This window comes from Bactrocera oleae, chromosome 3 (assembly GCF_042242935.1).
Source record: "Bactrocera oleae isolate idBacOlea1 chromosome 3, idBacOlea1, whole genome shotgun sequence".
Classification (NCBI taxonomy): Eukaryota; Metazoa; Arthropoda; class Insecta; order Diptera; family Tephritidae; genus Bactrocera; species Bactrocera oleae.
The window spans coordinates 2,162,804-2,184,229 of NC_091537.1; the positions used below are offsets into that span (position 1 = coordinate 2,162,804).

The 21,426-nt window shown below is 35.4% G+C and overlaps 4 protein-coding genes across 9 annotated transcripts in view; 1 reads left to right on the plus strand and 3 right to left on the minus strand.

Annotated features, from left to right (window-relative positions):
• Positions 1-21,426, plus strand: part of Pde1c (Phosphodiesterase 1c) — a 153,067-nt gene that overhangs the window by 96,940 nt on the left and 34,701 nt on the right. For all 6 annotated transcript variants that reach the window (XM_036369378.2, XM_070107136.1, XM_036369377.2 and 3 more), the window contains one exon: positions 20,474-20,752. In XM_036369378.2, coding sequence (XP_036225271.2) covers positions 20,474-20,752 — 279 coding nt within the window. The remainder of the gene's footprint in view (positions 1-20,473; positions 20,753-21,426) is intronic.
• Mal-B2 (Maltase B2) lies at positions 2,209-5,127 on the minus strand. Its single transcript, XM_036369383.2, has 9 exons — positions 4,514-5,127; positions 4,273-4,452; positions 4,045-4,202; positions 3,662-3,949; positions 3,211-3,597; positions 2,994-3,144; positions 2,735-2,927; positions 2,497-2,643; positions 2,209-2,424 (listed from the first exon to the last, which is right to left on the minus strand). Exons 1-9 carry the CDS (start codon positions 4,899-4,901, stop codon positions 2,358-2,360), a joined length of 1,959 nt encoding a protein of 652 aa, XP_036225276.1. The 5' UTR covers positions 4,902-5,127; the 3' UTR covers positions 2,209-2,357.
• Positions 10,588-11,273, minus strand: LOC106623098 (agrin). The gene has a single exon (XM_014242486.3). It carries the CDS (start codon positions 11,133-11,135, stop codon positions 10,890-10,892), a length of 246 nt encoding a protein of 81 aa, XP_014097961.1. The 5' UTR covers positions 11,136-11,273; the 3' UTR covers positions 10,588-10,889.
• On the minus strand, positions 18,674-19,415 carry LOC106623096 (double-headed protease inhibitor, submandibular gland). The gene has a single exon (XM_014242483.3). It carries the CDS (start codon positions 19,315-19,317, stop codon positions 18,832-18,834), a length of 486 nt encoding a protein of 161 aa, XP_014097958.2. The 5' UTR covers positions 19,318-19,415; the 3' UTR covers positions 18,674-18,831.

Below are 21,426 nucleotides of genomic sequence, written 5' to 3' on the forward strand. Positions count from 1 at the left end.
ATACGGATTCAACTGGAATGTGGCGTTGTGACTCAACTGAATGCTACGAGATGATTAAGAGCAAAAGACATTTTTTCTAACTTAATATATTTAATTGAAGTATTTTGTGTGCGGTCTTTCAGTTAATTGCGTTTAACGTCTGCCACCTAGGCGGGTGTGAAGCGTTTATAGACGTCTTTGACATGCTTGTGTATTGAATTTGCTCATACGGAGCAGATTGTATATGTATAAATGCCACAACGAAATTCTTGTGAATATTATAAAATATTTAAAAAAAATCATAAATAAGCGTTAGTGTTTTGAATTAGTCATTAAAGCTGCCATCATCTTTCTAATAGTGATATAAAAGTATCTAAATCCCACTAAACACTACAGTCTTATATTACATACTATATGTATGTACATATATATATTTGTAGATGTGGTATTTCGTCTTATTGCTATTATTATACCCTGAACAGGCTATATTAAGTATGCCATGAAGTTTGTAACACCCAGAAAGAAACGTAGGAGACGCTATAAAATATATACTGAGCTGAGTTGATTTAGCCATGTCCATTTGGCACACGTTCTTATATATGTCAGTAAGCCGATATCGAACCAGTATAGCATACAGCTGTAATATAACTGAACGATCGGAATCATGTGCTTGCGTGGAAAACTTTTTTATTTCACGAGATATTTTCCTTAAAGTTGGCATGCATTATTATCTAAGGCAATAATGCAATATCCGAAAAGATTGTTTAGATCGAATCACTATAGCATATATATAAAATCAAGTTCTTGTCAAGTATCTTTTGTATTTGTGAAGGGTATTATAGCTTTGGTGCTACCGAAGTTGACGTTACTAGTTTTTTATTATTGTACAATCCATTTAACAATAACTTATTCGCATGAAACACGACTCACAGTCATACCAGTTTTTATTATAGAACATAAATGATTAATTGAAGTGTAATTTTTCAGATTGACTATATTCATTTTACTTTTATATCTTTAATTAGTGCCACTGCTTTTACATTTAAAAAATATTTGATGGATTCATGAATATTTAAGTTACAACTAAATATATACTTGTATGTAAGCAATGATGGGTTCAAAATAAAAATCATGAGGTCATTTAAAAGCGTCAACTTTCAAAAAAGTATTTAATACAAAATTAAGATATAATGATTAGTTATTGGTTTTTACAGTTTTCAAAATATTATTAATAACATAAATGTAAACATGATATTTGAATGACTAAATGATAAAATTATTCCTAATCTAGAGACTAATTGAAACCTGCTTGAAGTCTTTAACATTTGTAAAAGCACTTCGGCTTTCTTTTTTACATGCTTAGGTTGCATAGCGTAGCCCAAAAAATATGGCAATAATTCTGAAGCTTTGTAAACCCAATTATTTAAAAGCCCTACTAAAAATTTCATTAATCTCTTGCGAAGCATTGCTTCTTTTAAATCCCTTGCTACTATTAGAACATGCAATATTATGACAGACTAACACTGCCTGAAGTACTTAATACGACTTCAGATTTAAACGCGGTCACCGTGCAGCAAACGCAGGAGCTACACAGACTCTAGCGTAGCAATCAATTAGAGTGTCACTTTTCGGCGCAAATAAATCTAGAATCCAGCCAGTTAAAATAAAAGCAATTTGCAAATCATTGCCGTAGACATTACGGAGACGCAGGCAAAGCGCACTGACGCGCCTGACGTTGTTGTTATGGCATTCGATGCACATTTGTTTGCGAGTATAAATTTTTTACACTTTCGGTCATTTGTTATGCCTGTAGCATTTTGTTGACTGCCAAGCCTTTCGGCGCAGCCCCACTACATGCATATATGTGTTACGTCATCACAATTAGATTGCAAACAGAAAAGTCTTACACCACTCACTGCGCCGCACCGCCAGTTGCTGTTTCGGTTTAATCGCAACAATTAATTAAGTTTAAGCATTGGCGCTGTAGGCGTTGCCAAGTATGTAAATGTTCAAATTGGCTGCCTTCTAAAAGCTTTCAACGAAAAGCAGACTTATTAAGAAACTTAAATATTTTATGATTTGCTTGCCACAAGACGCATTTCGACGAGCTGCTCGTGCGACAGGTGCAAGTGTATTAAACTACGAGATCGCAAACAATTTGTTAAATTTTATTAGCTTTCTAATTGCTCTGTAATTACCAGTAAACATAATGTTATACAATTAAAACACTTTTTTTAGTTTAGCGAGGTTCTTTTATTCACATAATGTGATATAAAGCTTGTTACATTAATAAAAACCCATTCATAATTAAACTTATAATGGCAAATGTTTAGTGTAAAACAAAAAAAACATTAACAAAGAAAGATCAGCCGTTTTATTCACTCTAGCATGCAAACGAGCCCTTCATAGGGTGCCAATGGCACAGCTTCGGCGGGAAGCGCTTTACTGGAATTGCACAAAGGAGTATGGGTTTGGTTAGTAAAAGCGTAAGCAAATCTCTGAAATGTCGCAACTCACCCAGTTTCATGTGTAGACTTGGAGCCAGCAACCATCACAGTCAACTTCTGTTGGTATTTAAGATCGAAGACTTCGGTCAAATTGACAGCGCGAGCGCGTGGACCAATATTGATGACAGTTATGATAGAGTTGTCGTCTTTCAGCTCCCTGCAGAAATACATATTGGATGCGTTATCAAAGTGATTTTGGGATTAAGCACTTAGAGAAGAAACATGTAAAATATGTATGTAATAATTACCTTTCGAAAGCAAAGACCTCGCGATCCAAAACCTCTGCGTGGAAGCGTCCTTTGACAAGTGCCGGCATCTTACGTAACTCGATTAATGATTTATATACCGAGTAGTGACTCTTCTCAGACTTTTGCTGTTTGAGATTTAAATTTTTGTAGTTTGGATGGACGGGTAGCCATGTCTTTTCGGCAGTAGAGAAGCCTGGCAGCAAAAACAAAATATGTTTGTAACAGGCGGTATATTTTCTCACTCAGCTTTTATTCTTACCGGCATTCTTTTGCGTATTCCATTGATAGGGTGTGCGCTCCGGATCACGAGACACTTGTTTGTACTTTTCACGCCCAACATTGCGCGCAGGCGGATCCACAGTGTCCTCCCAGCTGATATCACGATAATCCTGCATACCAATTTCCTCGCCCTAAAAAGAGAGCAGCAACCAAATTATTTTAAATGTGCTCGTCAAACACTACACGCTCGCGCTTACATTGTAAGTGACCGCTACACCAGGCAGCGTCATCATCAGCATATGCATAGCATCGACACGTTTCGGACCGAAACGGGTGGCCATGCGCATATTATCGTGATTGCCCATGACCCAGTTGGCTGTGTGTTCACGTGGCATATATGTCAACCACTTCTGAATGTTGAACACATAGTCGCGCGCATCGGAATTCTCATCCAAATCGGTAATGAAATTAAAGTTGAATGGGAAATTTGCTCCGCGTTTGCCATCTTTCGTTTCATAGTAGTCCATGAGTGTTTTCAGATCGGCGTATGCCTCGGTCATGAGAATGCGTGTGGGACCACCTTTTTTAGCGGTGTAATCGTCCATTAGTTTACGCCAATGCTGCAACATATCCAGTACTTCCGGCTGTAAGTAAATGTATTTAGATGCATGAACACTTAACATTTGCACTAAATATAGTTTTACATACCATATCTTTGGTATAAATGTGCTTGGTATATTCGTAGGAATTCATATCGTCGGTTTTGCCGGTTAGTGGCTCATCACGTAGCTTTGCGTCTTCGAAGAGATGGTTGACAGCATCGACGCGGAAGCCATTAACACCTTTTTCCAACCAGAAATGTAAGATTTCGTCCATAGCCTCGACCACTTTGGGATTGCGGAAGTTTAGATCTGGCTGAGCTGCCGTAAACTGGTGCAGATAGTATTGACTGCGCTTCTCATTCCATGTCCATGCAGAGCCGTAAAATACAGATTGCTGTCGAGTAATACCACAATTTTATCAGTAATCAAGTTGTTTCGCAATAGAAAACAGTTTCAAAAGAAGTTTCATTGCTGAAGCTGCCCACTTACCCAATTATTTGGCGGCATTCTCATGCCTTTCTTATCCAATTTAGCGTCAGCCCAAATGTAGTAGTCTTCATAACCGTCTTCTTTGTTGACTGACTTCTCAAACCACACACTTTCATTTGAAGTGTGATTCGGCACAAAGTCCATAATAATTTTAATGCCTGAAAAGCATGTGTCAAAATAAACATTTAAAACTGTTCTACCATTAACGTTATCAAATTTAACAGTTACCTAAACGTTCCGATTCCGTTATCAGCATTTCCATATCTTTCATTGTACCGTATTCCGAGTGGATTTCTTTAAAATCAGATATATCATAGCCAAAATCAACCATGGGTGACTTGAAAATGGGACTCAGCCAAACGGCCTGAATACCAGTTTCAGCGAGATAAGGTAGCTTCATGATAATACCTGCAAAAAAGAGATTTAACTGCTGTTAGCCCCATTTCAATTAATCTGCTATTTTACTCACCTTGCAAATCTCCCACACCATCGCCATTGCTGTCCATAAAAGAACGCGGATAGATTTGATAGAGTATCATGTGTTTCCACCAGTCTTTCTCCGTGCTGTCCATTTTGTCGCTCGCTGTAGTCTCCGTACCTGTTTGGGTTTCGGGTTCCTTTGGCATAGACTCATCGTTCATCATCTCTGACATTCGCATGCTGGTTTCCTTTGCCACCGCCATCATCTTCATATCATTTGATTGCATAGGCGCTTTCAATTCCTCATTGGCACTTTCGGTGCTGGACATTTGAGTTGGTGTTATAGCCGCATCTGCCGACATTTGCGCATATTGCAGAAGCAAGCAAAATGTGAAAAACAGCAATAGGGCATTAAGCCCCAAACAATTATAAAACATTATAACGAACACAAATACACGTAAATTCGATTTCGTAGCAAAGAACACAAATTTTTATCACAGCTTTATGTTTGTTCTTATTATAAGAATTATTTTTGGTTAGTTTTTTGTGTGCCTTTGCGCTCGGAAATAAAAATTACTTTAGCAATGTGCAATACGCAACATCGATCCCTATCTCTAAGCACAGTACTCTAGGCTAGAGCCATCTACAGACAGTGAGGCAATCAGCTCAGTACACACCTTTAATAGTGCGTGCCGCAGAGACGATGCTGTTGCTATTCAGCTCATGCCCAAGTGCATCTTGGTCCCACTATAACTGCATAACTGCATCTATATACTTACAGAAAGAATTACCGTTGATCGTGTTCAGCAGCACCGCATTCACTAAAATGACTCTCTCCGCCAATGGCAGCAACAAAACTGCCGATTCAGCGCTGTGCCGCTATATTTAATAAATTCAGCCGTGCTTTCTTTGTTATTGCTAAAATAATATTGGGTTTTTTACGTGGCTCTCCATGCCGCTTGCTCTCATTATTAATGTGCTAAAATTTGCTTTGCGAGAATGCTCAGTAGATAAAGTGTAGTGGTTTTGCTTTGTGTAGTTGTGGCTTTCGACATATAATTTTATTTATTGCATTAACTTTTACAGTTTAAAAATTTATTTTTATATTTATGGCAAATGACAAACAGAAGTTCAGTGACTGATGCAAATTTTTTTTGGCAATTAAATATGATATAATCGACATTATATTTATTGAAAGAGTAACATATCCGTTTTATGATTTTAAAAGCTATTTATAATACACAAATAATATAGAATTCTCTTATCTCTGCGACATTATTGCATAAAAATATAATTTATAATATTTGTCCAGTTTGCAGAACATTTTTTTCAAATGAAACGATTTTTTATTGCACTAAGCTCGCCTGTTTTACTGCGCTGACCAGTTGAAGGAATTACTTCAGTTTTATTTTGGTAAAACTTTGTATACTTCCTGACAAAGCAATATGCACCATATAACTTTTACACTCGGCCATATTTCTAACGCAGTTGTTGCAAGAAGGCCAACAGCTGCAACAAAAGCAGTCAAAGTTATTGCAAGTACATATTTTCAGCGCCCTAAAATCCTGAATTTCTTTATAGTTTCTAAGGGGCTTTTACACTTGAACACCCTGGCAGACATAAGCAAAGCATATACATACATACATATTTACTGTTTAGAAAGTGTAGCGGTATACATATAGCCCGCCAAGTGTGCTCTGTGTAATTAAAATGAGAATTTTCTCACAGCTCATAATTTTGTTATAAACCAGCGCCTCCACCGCCAAGCATCTCTTTCAGTTTTCCGCTTCAACTGCACTACCACAACCACCAATACCCACCAATTCACGATTCCCAACGCATTCGCAAATTAGTGGAGCAGTTCAAGACGTGAGCTGCGGAAAAGGATACAAACGAACTTTGCTTCTCGCTGCCTGCCGCAAGAATAAAAAGTGAATGAGGAGAATGAAAGCGTCGGAAGAAGCTGCGTCATACCCCAAATGAGGTAACTGCATTTTAAGTAGGCTGGATAGCTTAGGCTGAATAGCAAGTAGTGGTGGCGATGTCGTCGAACCTTAAAGAACGAGGTTAATGTGTGAATTGCCAACGGCAGCGAAAGTGTGTATATTACGGTGAAAGGCGTAAAGGAAGTAAGACGTAGTTGACGCACTTCAAGACTCTGCTTTCCCTGTGCTCTTCGCAAGCCAAAAACCGTTAAGATGGTGACTTTAGCAATCTGCTAATGTTGACTGGAGTAGATGTGTGTATGTAAGTATGTATAAGTGCGACCCCATAACTGGCATAGCAGCAACTCTATTATGCGTTCAACGAATGCACAAGGTGATAGTGTTGAAGGGGGCCTTTAATGAGCTTGTAATAGCCATAAAGTGATAATGATGACTGATGATGATAAAATGGCAATCATTATAGTAATTATGAGCAGCTCGGCTGCCGCTGAAGCGAGCTATAGACCTTAGACCAAGTAGTTTTTGTTGGTAATAGTGTTAGTAAGCGCTTCTTTGGCGAAGATGTTCATGACATGCTGAGGTGCAGGTAGGCGTTTGAATACCTCTTGGAATTATATTTTTATATATTTACACGGTTAGATCAGTAAACATATATATATCCTTCAAAGAGAAAGGCGGACTTAGTTGAGTACGAAAATCTGTGCTTTGCTTCTGTCTATATTCACCCTACTAAAAATGTAGGTCACCAGCAAGTTCCAAAAGCTTTCTTAGTGTCGATCATTCGCTTTTATTTACAAAATTTTCCAATGTAAAACCCTATTCCCGCAATAAACCAAAAGTATAGCACAACCACATATCAAAATACTCGAAGACTTCATTGTAGGAAGATCACAATACATATTGTGTGGTACAATACAAATGCAAAATCAAATAGCCAACTGCGCAAGCAACGTAGATGCACTTATCCAACGCTTACATTGTCTCCACATGTGTTTCACAAATATTGCGCTTAACGCAAGTAACACATGTTTTGGCCCTTTCGCAACAAAGCAAGACACGAAATATATATTCTTCGAGAACGCATTTCAGAAAGCACATGTTTGTATGTTAAGGTTTTGATGCTATCTTTTTGTGACTCGCAATTTTATTTCCTTTACTCGAAGAAGCATTTCGTTTAAGATTCCAATAATTTCTTTTAAAGATAAGCGCACAAGAGGGGAGAAGTTTTATATATGCTGCATATATGTACATACGAGTAAATATGCCAATGCGTTTACAGATAAACTTTATGTATATGCTATGATATATACTTGTACGTAGATTTAGTAAGATATATGCAAGTATATAAGCGAAGTCTAGAGTGGAGCGTAAACACTGTGCGAAAATAACGCATTATCCTATTATCATAAGTTTACGGCAGTGTATTGAGCAGCTGGTGTGAAATGTCTCATAAATAAAAATAATATCGGATTTGGCCGTTAGCTTTCAATATATCTATTTTATCATTAAAAAAGTTGTATGCTCAGGTCGCAAATTCCACAAATTGCACAAGTTCACTACTCATGTTGTACTTAGCATAGAATTCTGCTAAAGCTATAATAAGTATGTACGCATATACCAAATTTTTGTTTAAAAAATCTTTACTTAGTTGAAATATTTCCTACAGGGTATTAATATGCCATACCAGTGCTTCAAGTACGCATTCGCATACGTGAACGTGCTTTTTATGTGTGAATATAGTATACAATGCTAGTGTACACCGATTTTTCGTTAGTATTCTCATTTCATTCCCTTTTATTATTTTCACTAGCCTTGAGTTATTTTCATATTACATGCATTATCGACACGAGCAACCAAAAACAAAGAGTAAGAAAGTTTACTTACAACGAATATATCCGAAAATGAAAAAGTCACTATCATATGCATCCAAGCGTTACCAATTAAATTGTGTCTACCAAACGCATACTAAAGTTTTGCTTCAAATGTTAGCATATAATAAGGCGCTTAAGCCTACACGCAAGCAATTTGCACCTCTTTCATTGTTGTTGTTCAAATATTCGAAATGCAATCAAGCTTATACAGCACGCAACATTGAAAATACCAGTTGAATTGTGTAAGGATAAGGATATTAATTTGGGCATTTGATGTGAATTCAACAATTTATACCCTTTTCCCGCACACAGCACACGCACCAGAACACATTTAAATAGGCTGACAGTCGGTAAAATGTAAATTTCAGCAATTTTGCGCACCTATACTTTTGGTGTACAACAACAAAACTCAAAGTCGGTCGACATTGTCTGGCTGTACATACTTGTACATAAGTATAAATGTGTGAGTACCTGTTGTCGCACGGTTCTACATCATTTGAATTTTCCAAGAGAAAGCTTTATTGAATCTTGGTGGCACAGGCTTTCTGTGGTCATCTGTTCATATTGTTTGTGTCTTGGCTTGATGAAGAAATTACTCAATTATAAATCACAATTCTTGGAATTCGAATGAAAGTATTAATATACGGTAGATTGTCTTCGTACAGTGTCGCAGGTTCTTGTTGCTACGAAACGTCATTGAAAGTTTATTTATCTTGTGAAGCATAGCGTAGTTGCTGCTTCAGCTTGATAGATTGATGACTCAATGTTTTATGGAAGGCTTTTCAATTTGTGGTTTGCGGCTTGTGAGCCATTGAATGCATAAATAAACAGTATCGACTTGGCATCGTAACGCAAAAAGCCGACGAAAGACGCTTCGCAGAAAATTTAGAGAAATTTGAGGTGAAATATATGTTGGTAAACTATGAAATTAGTTTATTATTACATTAACCCTAGGAATTGAGTTTAAAATTGGAATATTAAAGGACTTAATTGATAAGTTGTTATGGATCACCAATTTGCTGGAAAATTTGGAAATATTGTTGTTTAAAATTATGAAAGAAAATCAAAGCAAAATGTATGAAACAAAATCGTACGTAAGTTAATAATTTCTCGATTATTGTACATATATTGTTTATATTATTTTATAAAATTTAGAAACTCAAAATTGGCAGAGAAATTTTTGGTTGCCATATTTTTATATTATTTGTGTTATTATACAGTAATATTTACTAATATTTCTAATAAATAAACCAATTAATAAATATTTGCTTTTGGGTTAATTATTTTCTATGAATATATACCTACAATAATTTATAATCTAATGTCAAAAAACTATATAAGTGCATAATTTTGCTAGCTGGCAACATAATAAGGGGAAAAATTATATTTTCTGTAATTTTTCCACGCTGTGCAATTTAGCTCAATTTTTTTATTGATTGCTCGCCATGATGCTTCTTACCTCCGAACAAAAATTTGAACTTATGCTTACAGTTACAGATAATACGACACACTGATAACAAGAACTCACAGTAAAGCGCAGACACAGCACAAAAGAAAACAGATTCATTAACTGTAATAACATTTACTTATACTCAAAATTAAAATATGCACGAGGCAAACAAAGAACGCAACAAAAGTGTACACTCCCAGAAATTGTGCTGAATACGCAGCCAAGCGAACGTCCGAAGCGAAACGAAGCTCAATTAACGAGTAGTTTGTTTACTTATTTTAAGCTTTGATTGACCTCCGTCACTTAATAAAAACAAATGCAACAAAATCAAAGCGTAACATAATAAATTAATGCAAGGAGAGCACACAATAGCTGTATACTCGTATATATAGCGATGTGTATATACTTGTATCTATGTACATGTTAATAAGTGACACGCCTTAAAAGCCAGCAATACGCAATGGAGACTCACAGCTAAAAACAAAAAACAAGTCAAACAAAAATCATTCATCAACAACTCAATTAGAAGGTGAAAAGCAAAAAGCGTGTTGCTGGAAATTCTATTCTTACGAGAGACTGTAGTGTGGAAACTACTAATATATGGATAGATGATGGATAATGGATGGATTAAACACTATTTTTTGACATAATTTTCGGTTTCATATGCACAAGAGAACATTTCACCGTCATTTTTAGCGCATATTCACTTGAAATCCGAAGGGAATCGTTAATATTAAGACGCCACAGGAAGACATTTTCGCATTCAACGCTTTTTATTGCAGCTTTATAACGATTATGCTTAAAATTATTAAATTTTAACAAGTGCCATGACTTGCTACATTAAAGAAAAGCAAGATTCAGCAAGTTTAGTAATTATTTATTAGTAAATTTATAATTGATGATATAAACACGAAAAGTGCTCGAAATCTCAAGATATCTAAAACTACATGTGCATATGTGTGCACCACTTTACTGGTGCCGCGAACATTATTGTATATGTAATGCGTAGGGCACAACTTCCTTTCACTCAATTTCCCGTAAAAACACCAATGCTTCCTGTAGACTTCCTGCCACCGCACTCTCACCCAACGTTTTCGTCAGCTGCCAATTTCACCTGTAACCATCTGCCTTTCAATGTGCCACTCCTCTCGCCAACCCCTAATTAAGTGGCGCATCGCAGGGACCCGTCTTCGCAATGTTCAACTTACGGCCCAGCTTTTTGTAGTCTTTTTGCGTGCACTCGAACTCGCAACGATTTTTGTACGTTATACCGTTGGAGCCGCATATTTGTCCTTTCTGCGTGAGATCGCAAGGACAAAACGAAGCCTGAGTCAACGTGGCGAATGCAGCCAGAAGCAGCAACAGTGCGGCGAACAGCGAAAAGGACTTCATTGTGTTTAACATATATGTGTATTATTTACTGCCGTGTATTCCAATTAAAACTTTTACTTTTCACACACTCACTCGTAAATTAAAAGCAAACGATCGGCTTGCGCTTTAAAACGAAACTGAAGTGTAGCGCCGTCAAGCGGTCCAACTAAAAGCGATTGTTAGCAAATGAGGCGCCGAGGAAACCACCGCGATGAGTAAATGAGACGCTCTCCACTGAAAACGTATTTTTTATTTTTTGTTTTTTGTTTTCTTTTTACGTTTCACGTAAGCGCGAAGCTGTTTGTTTATATGCGCATGGTAAGTGTATTAATTACAAATATAGCGACCGAGTACTATGTACTTGTATGTATGTAAATAGTGGACGTGTGCGGCGTTTTAATTACAGCACTGCTAAGTGGTTCTTTAAGCTTATATCAAACTCATATGAGTTTAAATATTTACTTAGTGACCCATTTGGAATGTGAACTCATTGTTTTCAATGTTCAATTAAAAGTGGTATTTCAGTTTTTTGCGTAATACATTCTACTTTATTTTCACTGCAGAAAATATTGCTCTTACATTATTAATTTTGCCATAATCTTTTACTTGAACCCATTGCAGGCTTTTCTTTACGTTTCTTATTTTCGTTCAAATGTGAATTGTTGGCATTGCGGTGCTACTTCTAACTAGTTCTTCATTCCTCTGCACATCCTCAGCGTGTTTCCTTCTTGCTTCCTGGATTTTGCAGGGCTGACAATTTATAGCAGCACATTTTGTAACCAAAGTCAAAATAAGGAGAATTAGAGCGAAATGGACCGCAAATCTCATTGTCAGCTTTAACGCGTGAATTTATTCAATGTTGTCACCTGTAGGTTTAGCCAGTCACTGATTTGTAAGAGAAACACGCTTACTTAATATTTGTAAAAGCTTAGATTAGACTTTTAGCAACTAAATTGCTCAATCAGTGGGCAATTCTTCTTTTATTAAAAAGATAAATTCAACAAAACCTTAGAATTACACGTTGTTGTCTGCGCTGGACACATATACTCGGCAATATAATTATATACAAATTATATATTTATACATTATACTGCATTATAGTTGTAAAGGTGAAAACATAAAAACAGAAGTTCTAATGGCAAACTATTTTCTCACTCAACAATTCAGTTTCTGTTGAGTTTGAACTTTCAATCAAAGTAAGTATATTTAAGTATTTTCATCAAAGCAAGTATATTTATCTAAATGAAATTACACATATTTATTAGCATTACCTCTTAAATATTGCAGCACAAATACTTTCCACAGGCATACCACATCGTTCCGCCCTTAACGCTCCAGTGCGAATTCATTTGAAGAATAAGCGTACTAAAGGTTGCTTTTAATATTATTTCTGTTTTAATTATAACATCCTCTTTATTCATTTTTCGTATCGTCAATTCCCACAATTTGCATACTTAATTAGAGACTCTTAAACCCCCACGGTGCATAAATATTCGATACTAAACTAAGTGGCGTCAAGTGGCGTTTGTGTGGTATATGATAAGTGTTGTTGTTTCTTGTTTACAACTATGTGCCCCTTGTGTTGACACTTTCAAGAGAAAAAGTCATTCATCACAAGGTGTAAATAATAAAAGCACACCAACTTGCCAACAAATAAGTGTAGTAGGTACTACAAGTATAGCACCGCTGGAGAACAGAAGTTTATTTGTATTTCAAAAAGTTTGCTTAAGCCAATTACAAAATTACAAACATAAACATTCAAGTGACTAATGCAACAAAACGTCAGTGGGGGGTGCTGAAATCATATAGCTTACAATGTTTTTATACTTTAGAATAAATTTTAGAATTATTTCTGGCAGCAGTTCAAAGCATTTGAAAGCACTCATACCTTTTAGAAACAATTTATTTGTTTAGAATGAATCGTTGCTTTATTCGCACTATTTTGCACTATGTTCACTATGTTCTCGAGCGAATAATGGCTGCGAACTAGCCCTAATTAGAACTTAGTGCTTGCTAAAAAAAGCTCCAATAAACTATATGAAACTTTGTATTAAAAGCTTTGGTCTTTAGACCAGTTGTTATGAGCTTTTGGCATAAAACTTTTCAAATTATTCAAACTTTAATCATTACAGCTACAAATCAGAATAGCAACTAAGTGATTTGTGAATTTTAATAAAGTGTAACGTAAATTAAGATTAATGTTCCTTTAATTACTCACTAAACCTATTGCAATTGAATAAACAGCTCAATGCAAAATTACTAACGGAATGTCGGAAATTCCCGGCTAAAAAATGGTTACATATAATTTAACTTGAGGCTTCAATGGTCTTAATCAGGATTGCAAATAATCCATTAAAAAAATAATTGAATTAACATTTGTATTTTGTAATCCAAATACGGGATTAAAAAAACTTTCATTCCACATAGCGGGTTAAAAACTTAAAAATAAATGTGAAACCCGAAAACCGGATTAAAAATTTATTTTTAATTTTTATATTTTTAATTTTTAATCCCAACTACCGGATTGAAAAATAATAAAGAAAAATTTTAATCTTAGGCATATAATTAAGAATAAGTCCCAACATCGGAATTAAAAAATAAAAATTTAATTTTTAATCCCAGATTTTTTAATTAAAAAATTCGCAACCCTAGTCTTAGCACATATTTGGGAATAAAACCATTTTAGCTCAATGGCAAATTCATCACTTGGCTGGTTCACACAGAACACAAGTATTTCCAGACTAAGAAATATAAAAAGATTATCGATGAGCAACGTATCTCTTTTCAATTGCAATCACATATACACAGTATCTGAAATGTAAATGAATTCTTAGAAGCCTTAGCAATAACTAGTTTTTCTACAAGGGCAGTTTTATAAATACTTAATTGAACTTATATATACATGTGGGTTGTGAAAAAAAAATATTGTGGTGAGCTTTCATGAAACCTATCAAAAACTGAAGTTAAGAGTTCAATAATTCAATCTGCAATATTTCTTTTTTAATAAAATAAAGTATGGTATTATTTAACTTTTAAAATATTTAACTCAACGATAAAGCAGCTTTGAAAGGTTTTGGTCACTATCAGAAATCAGTGAACGAAGAGACTGTGTACGAAAGCAAGATATTTTTATTTTTATTTTTTTTTTACATATTTTCTTACTGGCAAGGCGATTCTATGCAGCCGCCCTCGTATTTTAGTCTAACATGCAATTCGCAATAAAAATGCTAAAAGTTGCATTTAAGCTTTCGCTCATTGACTATAGATCATCAATTTGTGCGACTAAACTAGCAAACTCTATAAATGCCACACACCAAACATAAATGTTTTCACAGTCGCAGGAAAGCCATAAGCAAGTGTAACATTCAACTAGTCGTGTCATTTTTATTACCTATAACAAGTAGCCGAGAGCAATGCAGTTATTAAATATTTTTGTGTTGCTTTGCCTCGCGTTGACGATGTGCTTCACATCAACGAACGGACAGGTCTGCGCGTGTCCTTACAACTACGCTCCTGTCTGCGGAAGCGATGGCCGAACTTATAGCAACGACTGTGACTTACAGTGCAATCAAAGATCTCGTGGCGGATTAAGAAAAACGCATAACGGAGCATGCTAAAATGTGCACACTTTTCATTTGAATAATGATTATATATAATGATGTTGTAATTATTAATAAAACACTAACTGTCATAAATAAGTCACTCAGTGATGCGAAATCTATTTTATTTGCTTGGTGCTCTAATCAATTCTTAATTCTTCAAAGCTAAGGTATAATCAACTGATTAGTACGCGCCCGCATGCAAAGGCAAATGGAAAAACTCAATGCCAACAATTACTAAGATAAAAATTACGAAGTATCATCCTTCAACTCCAAAAATAATTATATGCAGCGGAGTGTTTCTAATCGGCTAAATTGTTTTCTAAACAAAAATAAAAATTAGTAAATGTAAACATCGTTAGGGAATTTTTAACATATTATAATTACAGTCGAAGCTCACAAATTAGAACCACTTTGTTTTTAAAGTTCTAATGTCTGAAAAATTTTAGTTTCTAGAAGTTTATTTGTAAATGTAAAAGCAGAAAAATTGGTTACATTTATCTCAAAAAACTACAATGAAATTCTTTTTTAAAGCGAAAACTCCGGTACAATACATATCATTGTTCATATTCAATTAAACATATATCTATGCATGTATACATTAAATCAAAAATAGATGCAACAAAAAAACATAAAGATGCACTACAATTTTATTATTTATATTTAACCTGTTAAAAATAAAAAAACGATATATTCTCAGTAAAAAATAAAGATAATTACGATAATTTTCAAAGCTAAGATATTAGTTCTAAAATAGACGGCTTAATCAATTATGTAATTAATGCAGGTTCTAATTTGTAAGCGTCGACTTTACTTTTAATTACTTATTAATCATTATTTTCTAGCAATTTGCTGTGTATGCAAGCCACTTAATTTTTTACTAAACCTCAGTGGTTACAGTAGGTTTTTCCAGCGAAATCGCAATATATAAACTCGTACAAATAATCTCGCTTTATTTATGTACTTAAGTTGAGTTTCAGATCATCTAATTTGTTCTTCAAATATACTGTATCTGCCTACAAATAGCACCGCCGGACAAAAATACTTTCAGAATTCAAATCAAAGCACAGTTGAAATAATCTAAAAAATTTTTACCTTTTCCAGTTAAAGAATAAAATGAAAATTTTCAACTTATTCATGTTATTCCTGCCGACGCTGGCACTCTGCCTCACAGTGTCGAATGAAGCAACACACTGCATCTGTTATTACAATTACCTGCCTGTCTGCGGAAGCGACGGACACACATACGCCAACGATTGTAATTTCGAATGCCATCAAAAGGCCAACGTCGGTTTGACTCTAGTACATCGGGGACATTGCTAGTAATATTTGAATTTTAATTTTATAATTTCTACTTGGCTTATATCACTTAAATAAATGTCTGAAACCCGCTTTTGCACAATGTGGTTATTTGAATAATAGAAAAGACCGAATTAAAGGGGTAACCGACCTACAGGTTTACACCAGTACATTAATGTTATACTATTTCTATATATTTTATATATTATTTTATGAAATCGTGGTGAGTTCTGGGTCAGTAAGTCAAGTTAAAAGCGATAAGCGTGTTTAAGAGTTTAAGCTGAGTAATCACAAGCACATCTTGTGTGAGACAGATAACCAAAATTCAATATTGATGATTTCAAATATATATTAACATTGGGGTAGACAAACGTATACCCTGAAAGGGGTATATTAAGTGTGCCACGGAATTTGTAATACCCGGAGGGGAGAGCATATATGAGTATATGAATGATCAGCGTGACTAGCTGAAGCGATTTAGTCATGCCTCTCTGTCTGCATGATATGTTCGTCTGTCTGTATATACTTGTACGTGAACTCAGTTTTGAGATATCGCTTTGAAAATTTACAAACGTCCTTTTGTCCTCAAAACGTTTCGCATTTGTCGGAATCGCCTGTGTCAGATGACTATGGGATATAGCTGTCATACAAGCTGATCGATAAAACTTAAAATGAAGATCTTCATAAAATATATTTTTTCTTTATTAAATAGTCTTGATTCGACTTGTAGGTTGTTAACATCAAACAACGTGGCTAGAAAGTACTATCCTTTTCAGATTTTGTTATACTACTACTACTACTGTTACTATAAGAAATTCACGTGTGAATAATATTTTAGCTTCGATGCAGCCGGAGTTAACGTTTTTTCTTGTTTTGTATTAGAAAAAACAACATCTTTCTGAACATATTTATTCTTAAACCAATAAAATAGTTATAAATAATAATATTGCGTGGTTAACTACTTTCCAGATACTACTTTTTAGTTTGCTTGTATTTTTATGGTATATACTAAATTTGTTCAGTTGTTCATTAACATAATAATTCAGACATAAACATTTGCTTTCGCTTTGGTATTTGCACAAGTTGCTATTAACTACTTTAACTTTAGTTTTTAATAGCGTCTTGACGAAAAATCACATTTGAGCGCTAAGCGAACTATTTTCGCTAGCTACAATTAGTTTTTAAAGATCAAGCTTTCGGCTTAGCTAAGTTTACCACAAAACAATTCGATTCGTTGGCCGACACATTATTTATTCAAGAGATAAGAAAACACTACAGCTGTTTCAGTTTTTATCTACAAAACTCTTTTCCACACAAGCCACGCAGTTCAGTTGTCTGCCGAAAGCACTTGCGCGTAGTACTCTATGGAAGTAACCACCAGTTGCGATCAAGCCACTAACTACACATAATTAAAAAAAAAACACATAAACACACACGAAGTACAGATTAAATATGCAAACAATGAAATTCATGTGTTACATTGCGTCTTTCCTGCTGGCCATCGTATTGTTTGCCGCACTGACCGAAGCTGCAGCAGCTGAAGTCGCTTCTGATAACGAGGAGGGACTCGACTGCATATGTCCACGCCACTTTGAGCCAGTCTGCGCCGCTAATTTGGTAACCTATCCGAATCGTTGCATGTACGATTGCGTGCGTCGCGGCGAGGAGCGTAGAGGACGTAGTCTGGAGTTCCTGCGCTCCGGACCATGCGGGGAGTGACGATTATAATAAGACTTTATTGTTTATGCTAAGCCAAAGTAACGCTATTGTTTTCGAATAATAAATGTGATAAATGATATAGATTGTTTTTCTATGAACATTACTCATTGTTGGTTCGATTTGTATGTATGCATACATAGGTGTGGATACATATATATAAGTAATAGAATATTATCAGTTTTCGTGTTATCATTTAACGTATCAGCCAGCGCAGCGATAACACTTTAATATACCAACTAAATAAATTGATGAAAACGCCAATAATAACAAAGTTGCCTCCGAAATCATATACAAACATTTTACGTATGCAGCAGTCTGGCCAGCCGGTTAGACAATAATTACACGGGTAATCAAGCAAATAAATTACGAAATGACCATTGACCGATAATATAATAGAATATAATATATGATTTCTCAGAAAATGTTTAATTTTATGTATCAGAGGAGTTTCACCGATCACGGCGTAGGCCTCTAAAAGTAGATATGATCACCAAATTTTTGTGCCTCGTAAAATTTTGAAAAATCTAATTCTATTATAAAAAATGGTCCAACTTAGTAAATAAATTTTATAATACGAAGATCAACGACAGATATTTTACAATGATTTTCGCTTTCAATTCTGAAATTGAGCCTATAAGTATGCTACAATCACTTGGAGAGAGTAATTTTTGCGCAAAATGCTCTCTTCTAAACGCTATTCTCAATGATAATATATTTCAATAAGCCTCGTAATTTACTACCCAAAGGAAAAACCAACTCAAAAATAAATTAGAATGATTTATCATATCAGAAAATTTGATCTACCGATTTATATACGCCAGCGAAACGTAAGCAAAAGCTTGAAACTTTCATTATTATCAAACTAGAAGCTTCTTGCTTTTAGTATTTACCACTATATGAAGTCTTTGTTTATCAGCTTGCTGGGTATATTATTTTTCACAAAAAACACTTAAATTGTGCATTATTCCATATACTGCTTTATTGTTTTTATATTATAAATCTGCTTTAGGAAAAAATTTCAAAAAACTCCAACATCAAAACTTGCTTTCTTTATAGAATTTTATTTAGTAAACTGCTTAAAGCATTTTCAACATTCAGCAACAAAATCCAACTCAATTGCAAACTCCCTGGCGCAGGATGGACAATACTTTACCCACTCGCGCCAATATGGAGCGCTTGCATTCGAACAGACAACGGTTCTTGTAGGTGCGATTGTCTGTGCCGCAAACCGGTGTTAAGCTGCGCTCGCAGATGCATGAGTCCAAGTCCTTATCCTCATCTGCAACGGCGTCCACAAGTGGCTCTGCAACCGCCACATGCTTTCTACCCCGTGTCTCGCCCGCACAAACACCCGAACGCACCAGCTCCAAACTGCGGCCCATGGCCTTCAACTTGGTGCGTGCACATTCATACATACAACGGTTGCTGTAGGTTTGCGAATCGGAGGCACAGACTGGCGAATACTGACGGCCGCAAATGCAATCGCCATCGATGGCATTGATAGCTGCAGCTTCGGCGCCGAAGCTAGCGTATGCATAGTAAAGGCCACAGCACAACAACAGCAGCAGGCTAATAGAAAACTTCACTGAAATCTTCATTTTGCACAGCTTTGTTAGTAAAATTTATTATTTCGTTGAAAAAATACGTGTAAATTCGCGAATTTGCTAGAATAAACTAAAATGCTCTTCAAAGGTATTAAATGCTGACAAGAATGGTTTGCCTGCAAACGGGCTACCGTTTTATCAGTTCCACCGCTGATAACTTAACGGGTGTATATAACGTTTTGGAAAAGAAAAAATAAGCTATTTTATATTGAAAGTTATTGCGAATTCAGGAAAGAACGCGAGAAAAGAAAGTGTAGATCCGAACAAGTACTTGAGCATTAAAGAAGTTAAACCGTGCATGAGAGTTCCACTAATTATCAAGAAAATAAGTTGGCTTCCTCTATTTCATAATTTCTAAGTTATATATACCAACACAACAAATGCTATACGAGTATGTGTATATGGGTCACCCTTTATTTATACACGAAGAATTCGTAAAATAAATAGTAATCTTTTGGCAACAAATCAGCACTTGAAGAGTCTTAAGTAGTCGATGCTCGCAAATCAAAATTAACGATATGCCGCTACTAGCAAGGTACCTATGTATATATGTATATATGGGTATAAATTTAGTTAAATGTTTAGATATTTTTAATTTTCGTATCAATTTTTTACTTCTGCTTACGTTAAGTTTACGTAGCGCTGTTTAATCACTTACCAACTTATTTAAAATCGCTACTGATTACGTATTGCATAGTTCCTAATTACTTTTGTTATGGGTCTTGTAATTAATAAACAATTCTTCGAAAGGTGCGCGACTCATGGATAAGTCACAGTGATTCAAAATTACGCGCAAACAACTTTTGTGTCTTACATAATTTTAATCTTCCACGTTTGAGTAATATGTAGAGCTGCAATTGGGGTTACTCGCGTGCAATGCTTGTAAATTTTAGCAATGAAATTAAGCAAATGGCAGTAGGAAATAATTTAGAGAATTTTTAAAAAAGATTTTAAGCTCAAAATTAACCAAATTCAAGTCTAGACTAGTGACTACTACTACTACTAAAATTGCATAAAAATCTAATTTTCCTTAAAACCTCTAAAGTTATACCTGATAAGTTTTTTGTCATTTTATAATATTTTAAATAATTTTTCAAAGTCCATAATGCTGTAATAATTAATTGAATAATTTACTTTATATAATTGTCAGTGGCCAGCACACCGGAGAGTTTGCCCAAGCGTGAACGAGACGATCTACCCACCGTCGGCAATACAACGTCGATTGGCTCAACAAGTGGCAGTGTTGCAAGTGAAAAACGCTCAAAGGCAGACAGTCCCACTGGCAGCAGTTCAGCAGGATTAATAAGCAGCGGCACAGTAGCGGGTGGCTTATACACAAGTGAGGAAATAAACAGTGGCACAACAACCACAACAGCGAGTGGCACAAGCAGCACCGTTGAGAGTGTGACTATCAATGGTCAAATTGGAAGTGAGTGTACTGATTTTTCAATCTATAAAATATATGTCTATGAAATAATTTGTAAGCTTTTGCACACATATCCATAAACCCGCTTTGCTAGACTCAAAGCTCAATATATATGTGTGAAAGAATTGCCCTACAAAAGTTGTCTAGTACTTTCTCCTAATACTCTGCTTTTCTCTCGCATATTAAATCGAGCAATATCAACGCAACTAGGCTGGTATGCTGCCGCTAAATTTCTTCTAATGCGCACAATTCCAAAAGCATAAATTTCAACAACACCAAATAGTCAAAAGGCATAAAATAAACATAAATCTCCTTTGGGCCAGCAAATAAACAGTAAAAGAGAGTCTGAAAGAAATAAAGAATACAAGCTGTAATGTAAACAGGGCCGCCCACTTTAGGCGTTCTTGTAATTTGGCGGACCGTAAGTGATTTTGTGCATTGGTGTGTGCATGCACGCACACATGCACAAGCAAACAAATAAGCACTCTAAGAGGAGTTTACAACAAAAGAACAAGAGCAAAGTGCAAAGGGAAATGTTTGATTTGTGCACTGCTCCCAAAGGGGAATCGCGCAATCGTTTGCATTACATGATTGTAGGCGGGTCTCATAGCGGCACGTTGATTGAGCTGGGTTATTCAATTTGTATCACAGAATATTTATTGAAGTGAGGAAAAATA